The sequence below is a fragment of the Phocoena sinus genome, chromosome 15 (assembly GCF_008692025.1).
Source record: "Phocoena sinus isolate mPhoSin1 chromosome 15, mPhoSin1.pri, whole genome shotgun sequence".
In the NCBI taxonomy this organism is placed as follows: domain Eukaryota; kingdom Metazoa; phylum Chordata; class Mammalia; order Artiodactyla; family Phocoenidae; genus Phocoena; species Phocoena sinus.
In genome coordinates, this window is record NC_045777.1 from 16,601,388 (window position 1) to 16,619,539 (window position 18,152).

Here is an 18,152-nt window from a genome sequence, read left to right on the forward strand (position 1 = left end):
AAAAAGTATGTGCACATAGGTGAACAGCATCTGGGATAAAGGGCTCATGTTTGAATTTAAAAACAGCCCTGCTCGTTATCTTAACCAATTGTTTAGACTTAACTTCACTAATACTGGACCAATCTGACATTATACATAGCATCACCTATGAAATATTCTTGCCAAAAAGGTTTAATTCAAAGCTAGCCTTTTATGTCTAACTTCCAGTATGCAGGAAATAAAGGAGATAAAGGGACAAGTTAATAGACATCAGATAAATTTAGTCTCTTCAAAAAGTCAATGTCATTTAAAAAAGAAAAGGAACCAAAGAAAGAGGTAGGGAGACTGTGTATTGGATTTAAAGAAACTGAAGAGACAAATCCAATATGTGAAACTTGACTGGATCCTGGCTTGAAAAAACATCTATAAAACATTTTGGGGACAGTTGGGAGACATCTGAATAAATATTAAATATTAGGTATGATAATGGTGTGTTGTAGTTATACACTGATGTATATTAAGGGGTAAAGTATTATAATGTCTGAAGTTTAATTTCAGATGTTCAGTAAGAAAAATTATACACACATCAAGTATACATGGCAATATGTTAACTTTTGAAAGTAGGTGGTGGGTACTGGTGTTTATTGTACTATTCTTACCGCTTTTCTGTATGGTTCAAGTTTTTCATAAGAAGTTGGGGAAAAACACATCCTTGCCACAGTCACCCATAGACGAAGGGGAAAAGGCAGCTGATGCATGGCAGGACAGGCCTTGCTTCCTCTGAGGAACCTTCTCGAGTCAGTAGTGTGGGGGGAGAAGATCCAGGTTAGCAGGCAGGCAGTGCTCCTCTGGACCTAGGTTTCCCTAGTCCTCTGTGTCCCAGTTGGAAAGGGAAGTTGGATTAGATTCAGATCCAAAAAGTTCCTTCTAAAATTGTAGGTATGGGACTTCTCTGGTGGCGCAGTGGTTAAGAATCCGCCTGCCAATGAAGCGGACACGGATTTGAGCCCTGGTCCAGGAAGATGCTACATGCCGCGGAGCAACTAAGCCTGCGAGCCACAACTACTGAGCCCGTGTGCCACTACTGAAGCCCGCGCACCTAGAGCCCATGCTTTGCAACAAGAGAAACCACTGCAATGAGAAGCCCGTGCACCGCAATAAAGAGCAGCCCTCGCTCGCTGCAACTAAAAGCCCACGCGCAGCAATGAAGACCCAACGCAGCCAAAAATAAATAAAATAAGTAAATTTATAAAAAGATAAAAAATAAAATTGTAGGTATGAACACGTAGATACAAAGAACAGAGTAGTGGTTACCAGAGGGGAAGAGGCAGGGGGGAGGGCAAAATGGATAAAAGGGATCAACTGTGGTGACAGATGGAAACTAAATTTATGGTGGTGAGCACACTGTAGGAAACAGAGGAGTAGAAATGTACACATGAAACACAGAATGTTATACACCAGTGTTACCTCAATAACAAAATTGTTATCTACTGCTGCATAACAGTTTACTCCAAATTAATGGCTTAAAACTGCCATTTTATTATGTTCATAGATTCTGTGGGTCAGGAATTCAGGAAGGTCAGAGCAGAGACAGCTTGTCTCTGCTCCATGATGTCTGGGAACTCAACTAGGACAACTCAACAGACTAGGGGTGACTTCATGTTTGGAGTCCTCTTCACCACGTGTTTAGCAGGTGATGCTCGTACAGGTTGGGACTTCTGGCTGTTGGCCAGAACATCTATACGTGGCATATCCACGTAGCCTATCCAGGTGGCCGCAGACTTGTATGGAGGCTCCGAGTGCCCCAAGTGAACCAGGCAGAAGCTGTATAGCCTTTTATGACCTAGCCTCAGAAGTCACAGTGTCAGTAACATAGTGCCAGATTGAGAGGGAGGGAACAGAGATCTCACCTCTCAATGGCAGGAGAACCAAAACCACAGTGTGAGAGAAGAGCACATGGGAAGGGAGGTAATTGTTGAGCACATTTTTGGAATGTATTCCAAATACATTTCCATGACACTCCCTGCTGTTCCACAGCTGCTTGTTCTCAGCTGGCCCCCAGGTCTGCCCTTTGAGCAAAGTGGCCTCCCCCATCCCTAACACTGTGTTCTGGCTTGGCTACTCTGAATAAGCCCTGCACTAGGGCTTCAGTGTCAGAGAATGGAAGCCTACAGAGCCTTAACATGAAAAAATCATTTGAAATTCAGGATGTGACTTGAGCCTTTCTCCCCAAGGTTTTAAATTTCCAAAAATGTATAAAATAGATAACTAATGAGAACCTACTATATAGCACAGGGAACTCTACTGAATGCTCTGTGGTGACCCAAATGGGAAGGAAATCTAAAAAAGAGGAGATATATGTATACGTATAAGTATTCACTTGGCTGTACAGCAGAAACTAACACAACACTGTAAAGCAACTAGACTCCAATACAAATTTCAAAAAATGAAATTCCAAAAATGTTAATTCCTCGACAGACTATTTTCCTGGCTTCAATTATCCAACTCCATGTGAACAACTCAGGTCTTGAGACTGGACACCTTTCCTAAGCCTTAGTTAGGTATTTCTAGCTATTTACTGGTTATTACCACTTGCACGTATTGCCAGTGTCTCAGCTCACGCTTCAGAATCCCCGTCTTCCAAAAACTCCACCACTGTCCCAGGCAGTCGGGCTCAAAATCTTGCCAACCTGACCTCTAACGCCCAGACCAAATCTATTTCAGAATGCCACCTCTCCTACAACAGCATCTTAAATCCGAACTCTCGTTACTTCCTCTTGGAGTTATATGACACTCCCCCTAAGGGCCTTCCTTCCAAAGTTCTATCTTTACAGAACCCACCAGCTAAGCTATTCCCATTGCACCATACCCCTTACACACTGGCAGTGGTTTTGCAATCTTCTATCTGTCTTTCAGGCTTTCCCCAAAGCTGGTTCTCAGTGTATCCAGTACATTTGCACAATGCACAAATGCTGTGCATTTCCACATCAACTGCTCCATTCAAGCAGGTACAGTCTCTCCCATTGTCCTCGGGACAGATGATCACATTTTGCCCTGCATTATAACCTAAAACGATGATAGAACTGAGTGGCAGGAGCTCAGAGGAGAGGGACAAAGTGTGGGTGAAGGCAACAGCCTCCAAATGGTTGTGCCTGTGTGCAGCTGGGAGATGAAGGAGTGAGTAAGCTATGTAAAGAAGATACCTATCAACTATTTTACCTTTTTCATTAGGTACAGTGGGGCAAACAGACTGTGGGTTAAGTTTGTTTTCTATCCTTTTGAGCTAGTCCAAAAGCTGTACAGTATTCATAAGCTTGAGAGTTATTTATGCTTCTGATAAAAGAGACTCAAATCTAGAACTGGAGTCGAAAGAAAAGACTTCAATGAAAGACTGATGCATAAATTATAAAAATACAGATTCAAACAGATTTAATTTAAAAAATGGAACATACCTTACAGAAGTTAGAAATGTTATCCCTCTCTGGGCACTACAGAAGATGCAAAGACCTTCCACAGCTCATAGAAGAAAGACTGTATAGACAATTTTGATAAAGAATTGAGGGACAATTCAAAAAGAGTTTATAAAGAGAGAATCTGGAGGCAGAAAATGCTTGAAGAGGCTTGGTCCTCAGAAATTGTTCTGGAATGCCGTTTCACTTGTATCAATATCATGTTCCTGGATGAGGGAATAAGACAGAGAATTTTAGAATTTCAGTTCAAAACCTGAAATGTGAACTCTTTGTTGTTTTGGACTTTGATTAGAGATTCTAAATCATCACTGATTGGGACACACAGCTAATCTCTGGGCTTTAAGGCTAAATCCAGCCCGAGGATTAAGTTTTCACGACCAGGAGAAGGCTTTGACCACAGCCCACCACCCACCATGATGAATGGGGAGCAAATACATTTGAAGGTACTGATGCAGACACCACACCAGACTTCTTACCTTGGCCTTAGGGGCCTGACTCTGCCTTGCCACCAAGGTAAGTACTGCTGGGAATCTGCCTGGCCCCCACCCCACATTTCAGTGCTGAGCAAGGATACCAATACCTTGCCTCTGAGTTGCTTTCCTGGTACTGATCTCAGAGCACTCTAATTGCCCAAATGTTCCTGTCTCGCTCCACGTAGCTCAGGCAGACAGCAACGACAGCATTCACCGCCACAGCGCTGACATCTAGCACCAGGCCGGCACATACGAGGCATATATTATGAGTACACAGCAGAGCCAGCCCCCGCCAATAGTGGCTCAGATCCTAATCAGTCTTTCTGTTCAGCATCTAAAATCGTGTGTGTGTGTGTGTGTGTGTGTGTGTGTGTATGAAAGATGGACATTCTCTTTATACTGTTTTATAGTCCTTTCCCCCCACCCCATTTACTGTATCATGAATGTCTTCCTAAATCCTTAAACATCCTTCTAAACATTCTTAATCCTATGGATGCACCCTAGGTACTTGTTCCCTACTGATGAAAGTTTTTCTTCAGTTAAAACAGTGCTTCACTGAGCATCCTGACTGGTAAATCTGCACACATTCAGGAATATGTATATATATTTTGGCCATGCCACATGGCATGCAGGATCTTAGTTCCCTGCCCAGGGATTGAATCTGTGCCCCCTGCAGTGGAAGTGTGGAGTCTTAGCCACTGGGCCACCAGGGAAATCCCAGGATTATATTATTAAGACAAATTCTAAGCATTAGAATTGCTGGGTCAAAGGTATATATATATATATATATATATATATATATATATATATATATATATATATATTTAGGGCTTCTGAACGATATTATAAAAAATATCTCCATAAAAGTGGAACCAGCTTATTCTCTCATATAAATGAATGCCCATTTACCAACCTTGGTTGGACATTTAATTTTAGAAATCCTGTCCAGGGATACACAAGATGAAGGCCAGGCATAATTTTTAAGTTCTTGGTCGTCAGCCCTGGGCAAGATGATTTCTAACATAAGGTGCTGACCTCACGTCCTGCTGCTCCATCCTTGGTTCAGTTATCTCCAGCCACACAGGCATTACTGCTGTCCCTCAAACAAGCCAGGCAGAGCCCAGCCTTAGGGACTCTGCACAGGTCTTCTCTCTGCCTGGGACACTTGTCCCCCAGCTATCTCCATGGCCAACTCCCTCAACACCTTCAAGTCTTTGCTCCCATGTCAGCTTTGTAGTGTGGCCTATCCTGACCACCCTATTTAATATCACCACATTCAGCACACTGATCCCTCTGACCCTGCTCTACTTTTTAATAGCGCTTATCATCTCCTAGCATCCTATGTGATTTACTTATATATTACGTTTATTGTTTACTGTCTCCTCCAGCTAGATATATGTCCCAGAAGTGCAGGGAACATCATCTGTTTTGTTCACCTAGTAGCTAGTGAAATGCCTGCAGAATGAATGGCATGGAACACGAGAAGTCCAGTTTATGGATGATATCACCACTGGAAGGACTCCCACTTGAGTGGGCCTTCTGGGTTCTGTACCTGGTTCAATTTCTTGAATTCCACCACTTGGAAGAAGATGTGCTCGAGGATATGTTTGGCATCTTGCTGGTCCTTTGGTAGTTTATTGGTGACTCCAAGGATGTCACCACACTTCCTGATGTAGAATTCCAGGTCTTCTTCAGTACCTAAGCACAGCTGGGGCGGTTAGGTTCACCCGTGACTCTGCCCTTCCCCAAGTACAGACTTACTGTGGTTTGGGTATCCCTGTCAGGTTCCTACATCTCTCAAGATCACTCACCTCTCCCTTGGGTAATGTGACCAAAGGACTTAAACAGTGACAAACTGTAGAGATCTCTGATGTGCTGTTTTTGTAAATTAGGACAAAAGTGTGACACTCCTAATTAGAATAAAGCTAGCCAGGTTCTGGCTCGCTATTACCAGATCTGGCATTCCTACATTACAAAGAACAGGAGCCACCGGCGGGGAATCAAAGTACCATTCTCTGATTGCCGCAAGGATCATTATGTGAAGGACATATGCGTATTTTATTTTATGTATATTATTTATTAAAAAAAATTTTTTTGGCCACACCACGCAGCTTGCAGGATCTCAGTTCCCTGACCAGGGATCAAACCCGCGCCCCCAGCAGTGGAAGCGTGGAGTCTTAACCACTGTATTGCCAGGGAAGTCCCAGGGGTATTTTAAATAGCATTTACTATAGCAATATTATAGGAAAGGAAATAAAAGAAACAAAAAATCATCCATAATTCTCTGTGTAACCATCCCCAGTCCTGTATCAAGGATGGACAGCCATTACTGCCCTACTTACACTATACTGTAATTTCTTTTCTTCCCCTCTGATTTGCATTTTTAAAGTTATGATAGAAGTGTTCTCTCACTCTAGCTCTACCCCCACCAATACTTCCTAAGGTAATTACTGCCATGTATGTCTACATGTCTACATATGTGTAAAAACAGGGGATCAAACTATAATAGTTCTGTAAGTTGCTGTCATCATTTAACGATGTAACATGGACATTCCAGTCAAAGCTTATGCTCCACATCTTTCTTTTAACAGATGTATAATATTCCACTTTGTCTCATATTTTTTTAAACCAATTCTCCTACTGATAGACTATTAGACTGTTGTTGTCTATTTTTTGAATGCTACAATTAATATCTCTATCTCTTCTGTTATGCATTTCTACTAGGATTTCTGCAGGATAAACCGCTAGAAACAGAAACGCATGGTCAAAGGGTCTGATCCTTCACAGGTCTATTATTCCCACTGGACTAATTACTAGGTCTTGCTAATTTCTGATTGCCTAGCACCTACCACAATGCCTGGCATGGGAGAGAGATGCAGTAAAGGTGTCTGACATTGAACTATTTTCATTTTTGCACATTCCTTTCTGGTCTTCGAGCACATACAGATGTTCACATAGTTGGGATCCTACTCTAAGTGCAGTTTTATATCTTGCTTTCTTCATTTAGGAATCTCAGTGTCACCCCCTGGCCTTCGTAAGCCTCTTTTATAATGACTACATATCGTCCCACTGATTGAATGTGGTGCAATTTACCACCATTTCCCTGTGAGTGAACACGAAGGCTATTCCCAACTGAATTTTATTTTTTAATAAGTAATGTCGTAGTCATCTGTGTACCTTCATTTACCTCCCTAGGTTAGATTCCCAGGAGTGGGGTCCCTGCCTCAATTTTCTGTCTCCGAATCCATGTGTGCAGGCCCACCTGCTGTGCTGGAGGAAGGGCATGTCAGGAGGAGCACGGGGCTGAGAGTCGGGAACACCACTCACCCTGCAGCTGTGCGGCCCGGAGCCTCATTTCCTCACCCACGGGTCAGGGTGGGCACACTTGACTCTCTCTAGAATCCCTTCCAATTTGAAGTCTCTGTAATTCTCTTGGCCCTGACTGAATTTTTTTATTCAACGGCTCCTGTGACCAATGGCCTAGGTTTGCTAAGAGGCAGCCAGAGTCAGAATTCATCCTGGGGTCACCCAACAGGTCAGAACTAAAGACACACAGGAATTAAAGCTGAGACCCTGGCCTCTGCCTGGCACCATGTTCTAGCTCACTGAGCTAACTGACCCCTAGGGAAACAAGCCACATCATTCACATGAAATAAACAAAAATTGTGCTTTTATACTTCCATTCATATTCTGTTCTCCCTAAACAAACTCTAAGCTTTCTTTCACGACAAATCTCAGAAATTCACAATTTAATAAAACTCACAAAAGAAAACAAGCAAGAATTTGACCACACTCACACTTATTGGTGATCTGAGCAAGCCGGGCCTTCTCAGAGGAGAACGTCTCATCTAAGTCAAACAGCTCCAGCGGAGGGGGTGATAATTCCCTGAAACTAGGAGGGAAAACCTAAAAGGCAATAAAGTCTTTCATGAAAGAGCGCATCCAAAGCCATAACTGACGGTGATAAGATGTAAGGAAAATGAGACGAAGAACCGCCCAGCGCCCATCACCACCTTCCGTCCTAACCCATGAGGCCACAGCAAGCAAGACGGCGGCCCAGTGCAAGCAACCCAGTAGAACCAGCTCCAAGCACGCCGCCAAACTCGCCAAGCTGATGTACCAGCGTCCTTGCATGTACCAACTCATGCAAGGACACACAGCTTGGGGCTTATCCGGCTTATTTGCATTTTGTGCAAATTTGTGTTGAACACTTGATTGCATGAGTCGTTTCTCATCTGATGATGAGTTCTTCAGGGACAGAAACTGGGGAAACAGATGTAGATTAATGTAGAAAGTGCTGAACTTATAGCCAGAATTTGTGCAGGTATGAGGCAGTGGTGTGCTGATAAATGTTGAGCTATCACTCAAAACAAGAGGCCTCATCTGTAGCATTTGTCATTTCCTGTTTTGTAAACACTTCCGCTGTGGCCAATTTTCAGGTTACCAAGGTGAAGCCAACTGGCTCATAACCTTCCAGAATGTGGTGGGATAAGACAATTTTGAAGGCAAGTGGAGCTCACGCTGGACTGGAATGTTGAAAAATAACCTATAGACACATGACTGTCCCCTGGGCTCTTAGAACTGTGCTGTGAATCTGAATGCCCGTTGCCTGGAGAGCTCAAAGCTTTCTAGCACAAAGCTCTTCCTCCTTTTCAGCCAGGTGTTCTCATACATGCCCTTCAACCCCACAAGACAGGAAACGTTTAACAGCCAGAGAGGTCCACACCCGTGATTCCTCAGTTGGGAACTACACCAAATGGAAGTCCCTGTAGATACTAACAGGTTTGGTCTCTGTGCATGGTTTGAGCCAGAGAAACATGACCCCATGAGGAAGCCAGCCCCACACGAGGCCAGCTGGTGAGGGAGGGGCAAACAGCAGGGCTCCGCGGCAGGATGGCCCCCACACACCCACTGACCGCTGGCTGAAGGGCTGGCAGCGGCGTCTCAAACTGAGGTTGGATGAGCTGGAGAGGTTCATGTTTCACGTTTAGCTGTTCGTGAGCCCTGTGTTAAGAAGAAGATAAAAAAGCAGAAATCAAGATGAGACGCTGATGCAAAGCATGTCTAACTGATCTCACGGTGCTCGTCTCCAACGATCAGGAGGCTCAGCACTTTGGCAAAAAAATAAAAATCACACAAAATGTATTGTTACACGTAATGTAATGATCCTTTCAGGAATCTTCTCTACTGCAACAGACGGCATGACTTTATTGAGAACTGAAAGGGAAAGTTCATTCAAGTTTCCTATCGGGCTTCTCCTAAACAGGCTTTTAATTTTTACCCACTGGACACCGTGAATCTTGTAACTCACTGTGTTTCCTTATTTGTTTTCACCATCAAGAGACAGGAGTCAAATCTGAAGTCTGCTTCTGGCGACTGAACAGATCCACAGGATATGCACTTCTGTGTGCTCATTCACTCCACAAACATCTACTGAACACCTACTGTGTACCAGGCAGTTTTATCTGCCAGGAGTACGGCAGCAGGGGAGAAGAGAGACCAAGGCAGGCCCTCGTGGGACTGACATTCTAGCGGAAGAGAGACACACAATAAACAAAAGACAAGATGCCAGGGATTAATAAGCATTAGGAAGAAAAGCAAATCTGCAGAGAGGGACAGAGACAGGGAAGGGGCAGGGAGTGGGGCTTTGCCAGAGCAGCCCTGAGTGAGGGGAGGGGCAGGTCGGGCAGTCTCCCTCAGAGGCGTCCCAGGCAGAGGCCAGAGCAAGAAGAGGGAAAGGGGAGCGAGACATTTTCACGGAACAGCGGGGCAGCCAGAGCAGCTGTGGTGGAGTGAGAACGGCACGAAGGAGTTAATGGAGTCAAGGGCTGACCTTCCCCTACGGTAGTTTTTTTATTGCGGCTTCCCCTTTGCCTCCGTCCTCCCAAACCTTAATTTGACCTTCTGCATCGGGGTATAGATTGTACAAGCTCTGTGACCTCCTCTGGGAATGAGGCAAATTAAAATATACTCACTCACCCAACTTAAATTGTGTGCTCATTTGTGGCCTTTCAAAATTCATCTAAGCAAGCAAATGCCAAGGGATGTGGACAAAGTTCATGACTGTTTCTCTGTAGGGGTGCTTTGAGAAAGGAGACAGGTCTATGACCGCAGAAAGATGGCTAGCTGAGCTTATGCCGTCACCACCTCCACTAGTCCAAGATGCTTGGGGAGCGTCTATCCTAGCAATGAGCAGATGATCCCCACGGAGAGAAGAGAAATAACTTTTCTTGAGCATCTACAACATGCCACATGCTGTACCTGACCCTGTACGAGGCACTTATTTAATGTAACCCTCAAAACAGCCCTGGACAGTGGGTGTAATCTCTTACAGAAGAGGAAACAGGTATAGAGTTGAAGTAGCTCCCCAAGGTCGTGTGCTTAGGAAGCAACAAAGGCAAGGTCAGAACTCAGACCTGGCTAATCCCTGCCAACCAGAAGCCCCGCGACTAAGTCTACTCAGATGGCAGAATTAGAGGCAGTTCTAAGCTAAAGGTTCTAGTACCCACACACAAAGAACCCTGATGCCAAGTCCTGGCCTTGGTCATTCTAGCCATGACATTCTGTTTTCTGTCCCTAGGTAGAGCTGACTGTGCTGGAGCCCTGTGTAAGTAATAAAATAAATTCCATTAAGCCTTCCCTTTCTCCACTCGGCTCACCACCTGCCCAAATCGTCCTCCTACTAGTAGCCAACATGTACTTGATGGGGGTGGGGAATGGGTGGAGAAACTAATCTTAAAAGCAAGCAAAACCTAATTCAGAAAGATGATCAATATGGGAAAAGGGCAAGAATAAATGCTATTGCTATACACAAATCTGTGAAATGGGGCTGCTCTATATTCCAGAATACTCTGGCCTGACCTTTGGTGGTGCATTTTCACCGCCCATGTCTCACTCTCCATCCCACCATGAACTCTGAGGGCAGGGACCGCCACACTGTTTATCTCTACCTCACACCCCACAGGCATCAATAAATACCCTGGACAAATGAAGTCACTTCAGAGCAATACCCTACAGCTGACATAAATATTTAATGACGAATGCAATTTTTATTCAAAAAGAGAAACTGCATTCAAAAGTTGTTACATGCGAATAAAAATACCTAAGAGCTCCATACAGAAACTGTAAACCAGTAACTCCTGCCCTTTGCTGTGGTATGAAAGACAAATACAATTAAAGGAGCCGTCCAAGCCTCTGAAACATCCACCACCTGATTCTGCCGACACTAAAATAGCAGACAGTTCCAATCAGTCCCTCATTCAACACTGAAGAATGGTCGTGATGGCCTGGTTCACCTGCATCAGGAGAGAAGCAGGTCAAAACGGCAGAAGCCGGTCGGACTGGAAGCAGCCAGAGGAGCAGCCTGATGGAACTTTTGTTATCCTAAGAAAAGCCCTGAGTTAGAAGGAGAACATCAGAGCTCAAAACCAAAGTGCAAATGAAGAGCCAAATGTGCAGGCAGGATTTACAACCTGGCTGTCACCCGCAGGCTGCAGGTGGTGAGGGGGTGACAGAGATGCCCTGGCAGCTCTGGGGGTGTCAGTGTTGTCCTCTTTTTCAGAGACTCTCTAACTTCCTACAGTAATATATCTCCAGATAATTTCTTCCCAGGTTCAGGGTTAAGATTGGCTGGATTCAAATTCAGGTACCACCAAAAACTCGCCGTGTGACCTGAAGCAACTCACTTATTTTTTCTGTGCCTCAGTGTCCTCATATGTAAAACAGGGATAATAACTGTATTATGATTAGTACATGATAAAGCAACGTACATAAAAAAATTAACATGGTACTTGTTAAAGGAGTCAAGGCTAAATGCAGTTCAAATGGCAACTAGGAATGAACTTCCTTGCCTGGACATACCCTGCCTTTGCTCAGAAAGCAACCTCCCTGCAGAATGTTCTCTCCCAACACCCCAAACCATCTCCTGAAATCCTCTCACCCCTTAAAGTGTGCCATCCATCAGAGGGCCAAGCAGACACAAGTCACCCAGAAATGTTTTTTGAAATCCTCAATGCCTGGCTAAAATGGCCCCTCTTTCTTAAAGCCTTCCCTGCTTACCCCAGTCGGAATCGAATTCTCTTTCCTCATTATGCCATGGCCTCCAGTTTTACATTTCACATTTAGCATTAGATTAACCTTGCATCACAGCTTTTGTCTGTCTCCTCCATAAAACCATACACTTTAGATACGGTGCTCAGCACAGTCAGAGCTCTGTGAGTGCTTCATGACCTTGAACATAAGTACAGGGCCAGGACGTTAGACAATCATCTGTAGCTGTGCCTTCAGCCTTTGGTTTATCCAGATGTCGATCCTGTGCCAGGCCAGAGATGCTCAAAAATGTTAGGCCCTGCCCCTGTTGTTAGGGATGCAGAACACCACCAACAAAGCCGGCATGAAACAGAGTCAAGGACTGGCCTGAAAGACACTCAGGCCTGGCTTGAGATCCCTGCTCCCACCGTGGGAGAATCCTTTCCCTCTCTAAACCTGTTTCCTCAGCTGGAAGTGAGGCAGGTAACTCAGAGGACCACTGAAAGTATTAAATGAAGGCACAGTGTGGAGTGCTTACAGGGTGACTGCCCCCCTCGGTTTACTGAGGGGGGTCTCTGGGACGTGGGGCTCTCTGTGCTCAGACCAGGAATGTCCTGGGCAAACCGGACAAGCTGGTTTCTCTAAATGCCCAATACAGAGCCTGGAACACAGCAGGAACTGACAACTGCTGGCAGTTCCCTCTGTACCGAGCCCCGCCCCGGACTCCCAGCTGTCTCGGCCAACCTCCTCACAGGTCTGAGAACACGTTCTGCACACCGCACTGGCCGTGCCCCTAACTCCCGCCCCCAGGCCAGTGTTTTCAAACCAAACACTCAATGGAGTGCAGAGCAGCTGAGAGAGCCGAGGTACTGACTTGATGACCTTGGGGAGGGAAGTGGTATCCAGCTGGTAGATGGACAGGTCGAAGAGGGTGGTGAAGTCCCGAGGGTTCTCATCGCCCTCCTGGAGACACACTCGCAGCCGCTCGGACAGGGTGGCCGTGTCGGGCAGCATCATGTAGTCGGAAATCTGAAAGCCACAAGAGGGTTCCTTTCAGCACAGCAGGGGCAAGAATTTACTCTGTCTGGTCTCCAGTGCCTCAGGTCTAAATCTGCGATATTTCTACTCTCTTGCTAAGACATCTCACTGTTCATGATCACTGACAACTAAAGCTTAAATAAGTCACTCTCGGTGGAAAGAAGGACAAAGGTCACCTGGGTAATCCCCAACGCTGACAAAACCCAGTTCTGCAATGATTCATGCTGGTCCGCACACAGCTGAATATGGCTGGAGAAACGCACAACCCTGCTGACTGGTCTCCTTTTCATTACACACTGATCTTGAGTGCTCAGCCATCAATTAAATTCTCAAGTTCATTCCCTTTTCCCATTCTCGTAGGCAACACTTTCCTTCTGTCACTTCAACCATCTAATATGATTTTCTATCTCTTAATTTTAGCTGATGACCTTATTTTCTACATCAGTGAGAAAACAGACACAATCATAAAAGAAAGTCCACAAGCTACCATTTCAACATCTATCCTCTCTCCACCCACTAGCATCTGGGCCGTACGCTCTGCTTTCTCTCCTGTCCTGTGTACGAACCACCTGTGACCCCAGCACAGACAACCCCTCCTTGGACACTAGACCCCAGCCCTTCTCACCTAGCCGAGGACATGCCTGCAGCACTGCTGAGAACCCTTAATGATGACATGTGCTGTCTGTTGGTAAAAGACTGGGAAAACCTAAATGACCATCAATAGGAGACTGGTTAAATATACCACAGTACAAATAATAGAAAATTCAGTTTTCAAAAAACAATCAAAAGAAAGCTCTTTATGAATAAGTATGGAAAAACCTCCAAGACATACTGGTAATTGTAAAAAGCAAGGTGCTAGACAGTGTGTATACAAAGCGTACATAGCACCATTTGGGTAAAACAAGGGGGAAGGAGAGCATACACATATGCATATTTGCTTATCTCTATATAAAATCTCTCTGGAAGAACATACAAGAAACTGCTAAGACTGCTGTCACTGGGGAAGGGAACCAAGTGGCTGGGCAAAGACAGAAGGAAGACTGTTCATTGCATATGCTTTTGAATTCCAAACTATGTGAAGGCATTACCTAGTCGAGCAATAAATTGAAGTTTAAATAAATGCATGCTGGCAACCAGGAGTCTGTGTATTCCTAATTTCCCTTTGAACTGCTTTTAGCCTTGACTTCTAACAAGGCCAACTTGGTGATAGTTTTAAAAACTGGTCTCTGAAGTCACCCACAACATACTGTTCCACATTCTCCAGAGCCAGAACCTGGGGAAACGTGCCTGAGCGTGACGGAAATGAGACGTCAAGACAAACAGGCTCACTTTCCCCTATATCCCAAGCGTCGAAAACTCCCCCAATTCTCAAAGTTTTTTTTTTAGACAGGAAACAGGAGAGAAGCATCAACAAATAAATGCCCTTCCTAGCACTATTTGGCTGTTGTAGAGGCTTCAACCCTCTAATAGGACAGGGATGAAGGTGAGAGCAGTAACAAGGGCGCTGACTATGGCAGAACATACACCTGGGTCACAGCACAGAGGTAAGTATGGGCCCAGCAGTCCCAAAGGTCCCGTGGCTAATTCTTAGCTCCGCACAGAAGCCTGCTACAAAATCCTAGTTCAGACAAGTAGCAAGGACTTAGATGTCCAGACAGAAACATAAAAAGAGTGCTCCCCAGGAGATCAGCTTGGTGCTTTGTGACCACCTAGAGGGGTGGGATAGGGAGGGTGGGAGGGAGATGCAAGAGGGAGGAGATATGGGGATATATGTATATGTATAGCTGAGTCACTTTGTTATAAAGCAGAAACTAACACACCACTGTAAAGCAATTATACTCCAATAAAGGTGTTAAAATAAATAAATAAATAAAAATAAATAAAAAGAGTGCTCCCAAGACCACGGGTTTTCATGACTTCCTGGCAGATTTTGAGGTTAAAACTTGTTATGTAAATTCCTTCAGCTCTTTATCAAACTATTATTTTATTAAATATCATTTGAAACTGGGCTACTGTCTGGGTTTGAAACCCATTCCAACATAATAAGATTTGACCTGAAATCACAGGAAGTTTAGATTTTCAGAATTTCTTACTGTACAATGTTACTGGGTCCAGTGTTTTACTTTCCAAAGCCTTACAATACAAAGAATGTTTTTCACCAGGTCTCACAACTGGAAGATATATGAAACTGCACGGTTTTCGAGAGGGGCCTTAACAACACTCCCCTCCTCTGGTTTCTACTGATGCTTCTTCCCTTTGGAACCAGCCCAATGTCACACGTGGTGGAGTGTGAACAACAGAGCAGTAGAAAAGGCTCAGGCTCCGGAATCAGCCTGAAGTGGGCGTTAAGAATGGCTTGAGCAGGTATTAATCGAAGTGGGAACCTTGGAGAATTTACTTACTTCAGCTTCCTCAGCTAGAAAACAGGAATGACAGAAACTTAGCAGGAGCAAAGCGGCCACACAGGACACGAGCAGATGCAGCACCTCTTAGCGCTGCTTCCCTCAACCCACGACACTCTAAGTAGGATTGGCGGCTGTCAAAGATGCCGTCCACTCAGAGTTGGGTCCTGTGAGACCTGAAAAGCGAATTCCTGGCTGTACCCCAATTCTTCTGTTTTGGGGGCGAACATCACTTTTCAGGAGAAATTTAAGCAAAATAGCTCCACACTTAATGTTTCCATGTAAGGGAGTATTTTAGACATAGGGCTCTCGCGTTTGCTAACCCTAGTCAGGCCCTGGGTTTCCCAGAGAAGTCAGTCCTCAGCTGAGGGCAGAAGCAGTCAGCGGGCAGCCATTTCTGAGGGCCTCTGCCCACCTCCTGCTACCCATCGCCAAGAAATCATTTTCCTGACATTTCAGAGTTTAAGAAACACAGAACTAAAGGAAGAACGAGTAGACTTTGAATTAGGAGACCTGGGTTTGAGTCCCAGCTCTGTAATTGCTTGCTCTTTGGGCATATTACAATCCTGCAGAATTTCAGTTTCCTCATCTGTAAAATGAGAATAAGACCATCTACCTCCCAGGGCTGTGGTGAGGTTTAAACAGGATGATTTATGTGGAAGTACATGATATACAGTGCTTGGTAGATAAAAAATACAAGAATTTTTTTTAAAGTCTTGATAGATATATAGCCCTTTTTACAGCCTTTAGTTTAACAAGTAAATTTACATCTATTCATTTAGGCCTCACAATTATCCTGTGAGACAAAGAACACAGGTGTTAGTGTCCCCAAAACTAATGAGAAAACTAAGATGAAAAAGGTCCGAAATAACCTGCTTAAGGTCCCAGGGCTCATGGTGGAGCGGGACCTAGAATGTAGTTACTGGTTCCTAGTCCAGTGCTGGTCTCACCACTCTGATTTGTCTGATAAGTATTATCATAATGCCCTTAGGATTGTTATTCCTAAAGGCAACAAAATGATAGCTTGAAACTTAAATTCTGATGATCTTTGTTTCTTCATGAAAAAATTATTTTTATTATCATTCATATTTTTGAAAGAAGTATTTCTCTACAGATACTGACTCTGAAAGTTTGGGCCAGACAGCATACATTAAATTCCAATTATTACATATACAGAGAGCGGCTCCCACCCCACTGAACTCTACGACGAATTACATAATTCATTGATTATTTTTTTACAACATGGCCTTCGTCTCGCCAAAAAGCATCACTTCTTGGGCTTCCCTGGTGGCGCAGTGGTTGAGAATCTGCCTGCTAATGCAGGGGACATGGGTTCGAGCCCTGGTCTGGGATGATCCCACATGCCGTGGAGCAACTGGGCCTGTGAGCCACACCTACCGAGCCTGCGCGTCTGGAGCCTGTGCTCCACGAGAAAAGAGGCCGCGATAGTGAGTGGCCCCCGCTTGCCACAACTAGAGAAAGCCCTCGCACAGAAACGAAGACCCAACACAGCCAAAAATAAATAAATAAATTTAAAAAGCATCACTTCTTGCCATCTGTCTAACAGATAAAGTAAGAGATAGATATTCTTTTGGAACTGTTAGAAGTGGTGCTGAGAAGCTGGACCCATTTTTCATTTCAAAGTTTTTTTTTAATGATTCACAACCTCCTACCTCTGGGTCCTCAGCATCAATCTGGTTTAGGTGGATGTCTCCTGTTGTGAGCCACTGGAAAACAACATCCTAAATTTAAAAAAATAAACACAGAATTACCCATTTGGTTATTTGAGAAAGCTGAGGGCAGGACTAGAGAATAAAACCAATCAAGAAAAATGATAAAGGGAAAGAGAATACACACCAGTGATTTGAAAAAGGGTAGCCACCCTTATCTTGGTGAAATCATATGAAAACTGCAAAGTTTTCCTTACCCTAGTGCCATTTTTATTAATGGAAATTTATCATTTATCTTAGGGCACTCTAACCTTTAATCACCAGCCAGAATTTATTAAAATTTGTTCACTGTTCTGAAACAATCCCTGTGTAATGTGCTGATGACAGTCTGGACTTAAAAAGTATAATATAGGGCTTCCCTGGTGGCGCAGTGGTTGAGAGTCCGCCTGCCGATGTGGGGGACACGGGTTCGTGCCCCGGTCCGGGAAGATCCCACATGCTGCAGAGCGGCTAGGCCCGTGAGCCATGGCCGCTGAGCCTGCGCGTCCGGAGCCTGTGCTCCGCAACGGGAGAGGCCACAATAGTGAGAGGCCCGCGTACCAAAAAAAAAAAAAAGGTACAATATAACAAGATGCCCCCAGAATGTGATAAACATGTTGGAACTTTGTATAGATTCTACAGAAACAAGATCCTTTTTTTTTTTTTGGCCGCAGCTCTCAGCTTGTGGGATCTTAGTTCCCCAACCAGGGACTGAAACCAAGCCCTCGGCAGTGAAAGTGCAGAGTCCTAACCACCGGACCGCCAGGGAATTCCCGGAAACGAGATCTTAAATCAATCTCTCAATAAGACAATAATCCTTAAGGCTGAAGGAACTTACTTCATTAATGAGAAAGCTCAGCAGGACCTTCTCCCTCTGGTTGAGTGAGTCACCGGCATCACGCCAACATCCAGCTCTGGCCTGCACCCCATCACCCTTCACAGGACATGTTTCCTTTGCACTTACCATGCCTTACCCTCCTTCCCCGCCTCAATCAGGGACAGACCTATCATAACCCCTCCTAAATCCCACTCGTGCTGGCCAGCCCCTCCTCC

General features: G+C 44.7%; 1 protein-coding gene across 7 annotated transcripts in view; it reads right to left on the minus strand.

Moving 5' to 3' along the window:
- Positions 1-763: 763 nt before the first annotated feature.
- Positions 764-18,152, minus strand: part of IFT52 (intraflagellar transport 52) — a 35,366-nt gene continuing 17,977 nt past the window's right edge. For 4 of the 7 annotated variants that reach the window (XM_032604518.1, XM_032604516.1, XM_032604519.1 and 1 more), the window contains 6 exons: positions 17,064-17,132; positions 12,825-12,979; positions 8,839-8,926; positions 7,720-7,828; positions 5,475-5,620; positions 3,377-3,655 (listed from right to left, as the gene is read on the minus strand). In XM_032604518.1, coding sequence (XP_032460409.1) covers positions 3,608-3,655; positions 5,475-5,620; positions 7,720-7,828; positions 8,839-8,926; positions 12,825-12,979; positions 17,064-17,132 — 615 coding nt within the window. In that variant the 3' untranslated portion in view covers positions 3,377-3,607. Of the gene's footprint in view, positions 959-3,376; positions 3,656-5,474; positions 5,621-7,719; positions 7,829-8,838; positions 8,927-12,824; positions 12,980-17,063; positions 17,133-18,152 lie in introns of those variants that run through there. The other 3 variants (XR_004345706.1, XM_032604521.1, XM_032604520.1) reach the window with 3 other exon arrangements.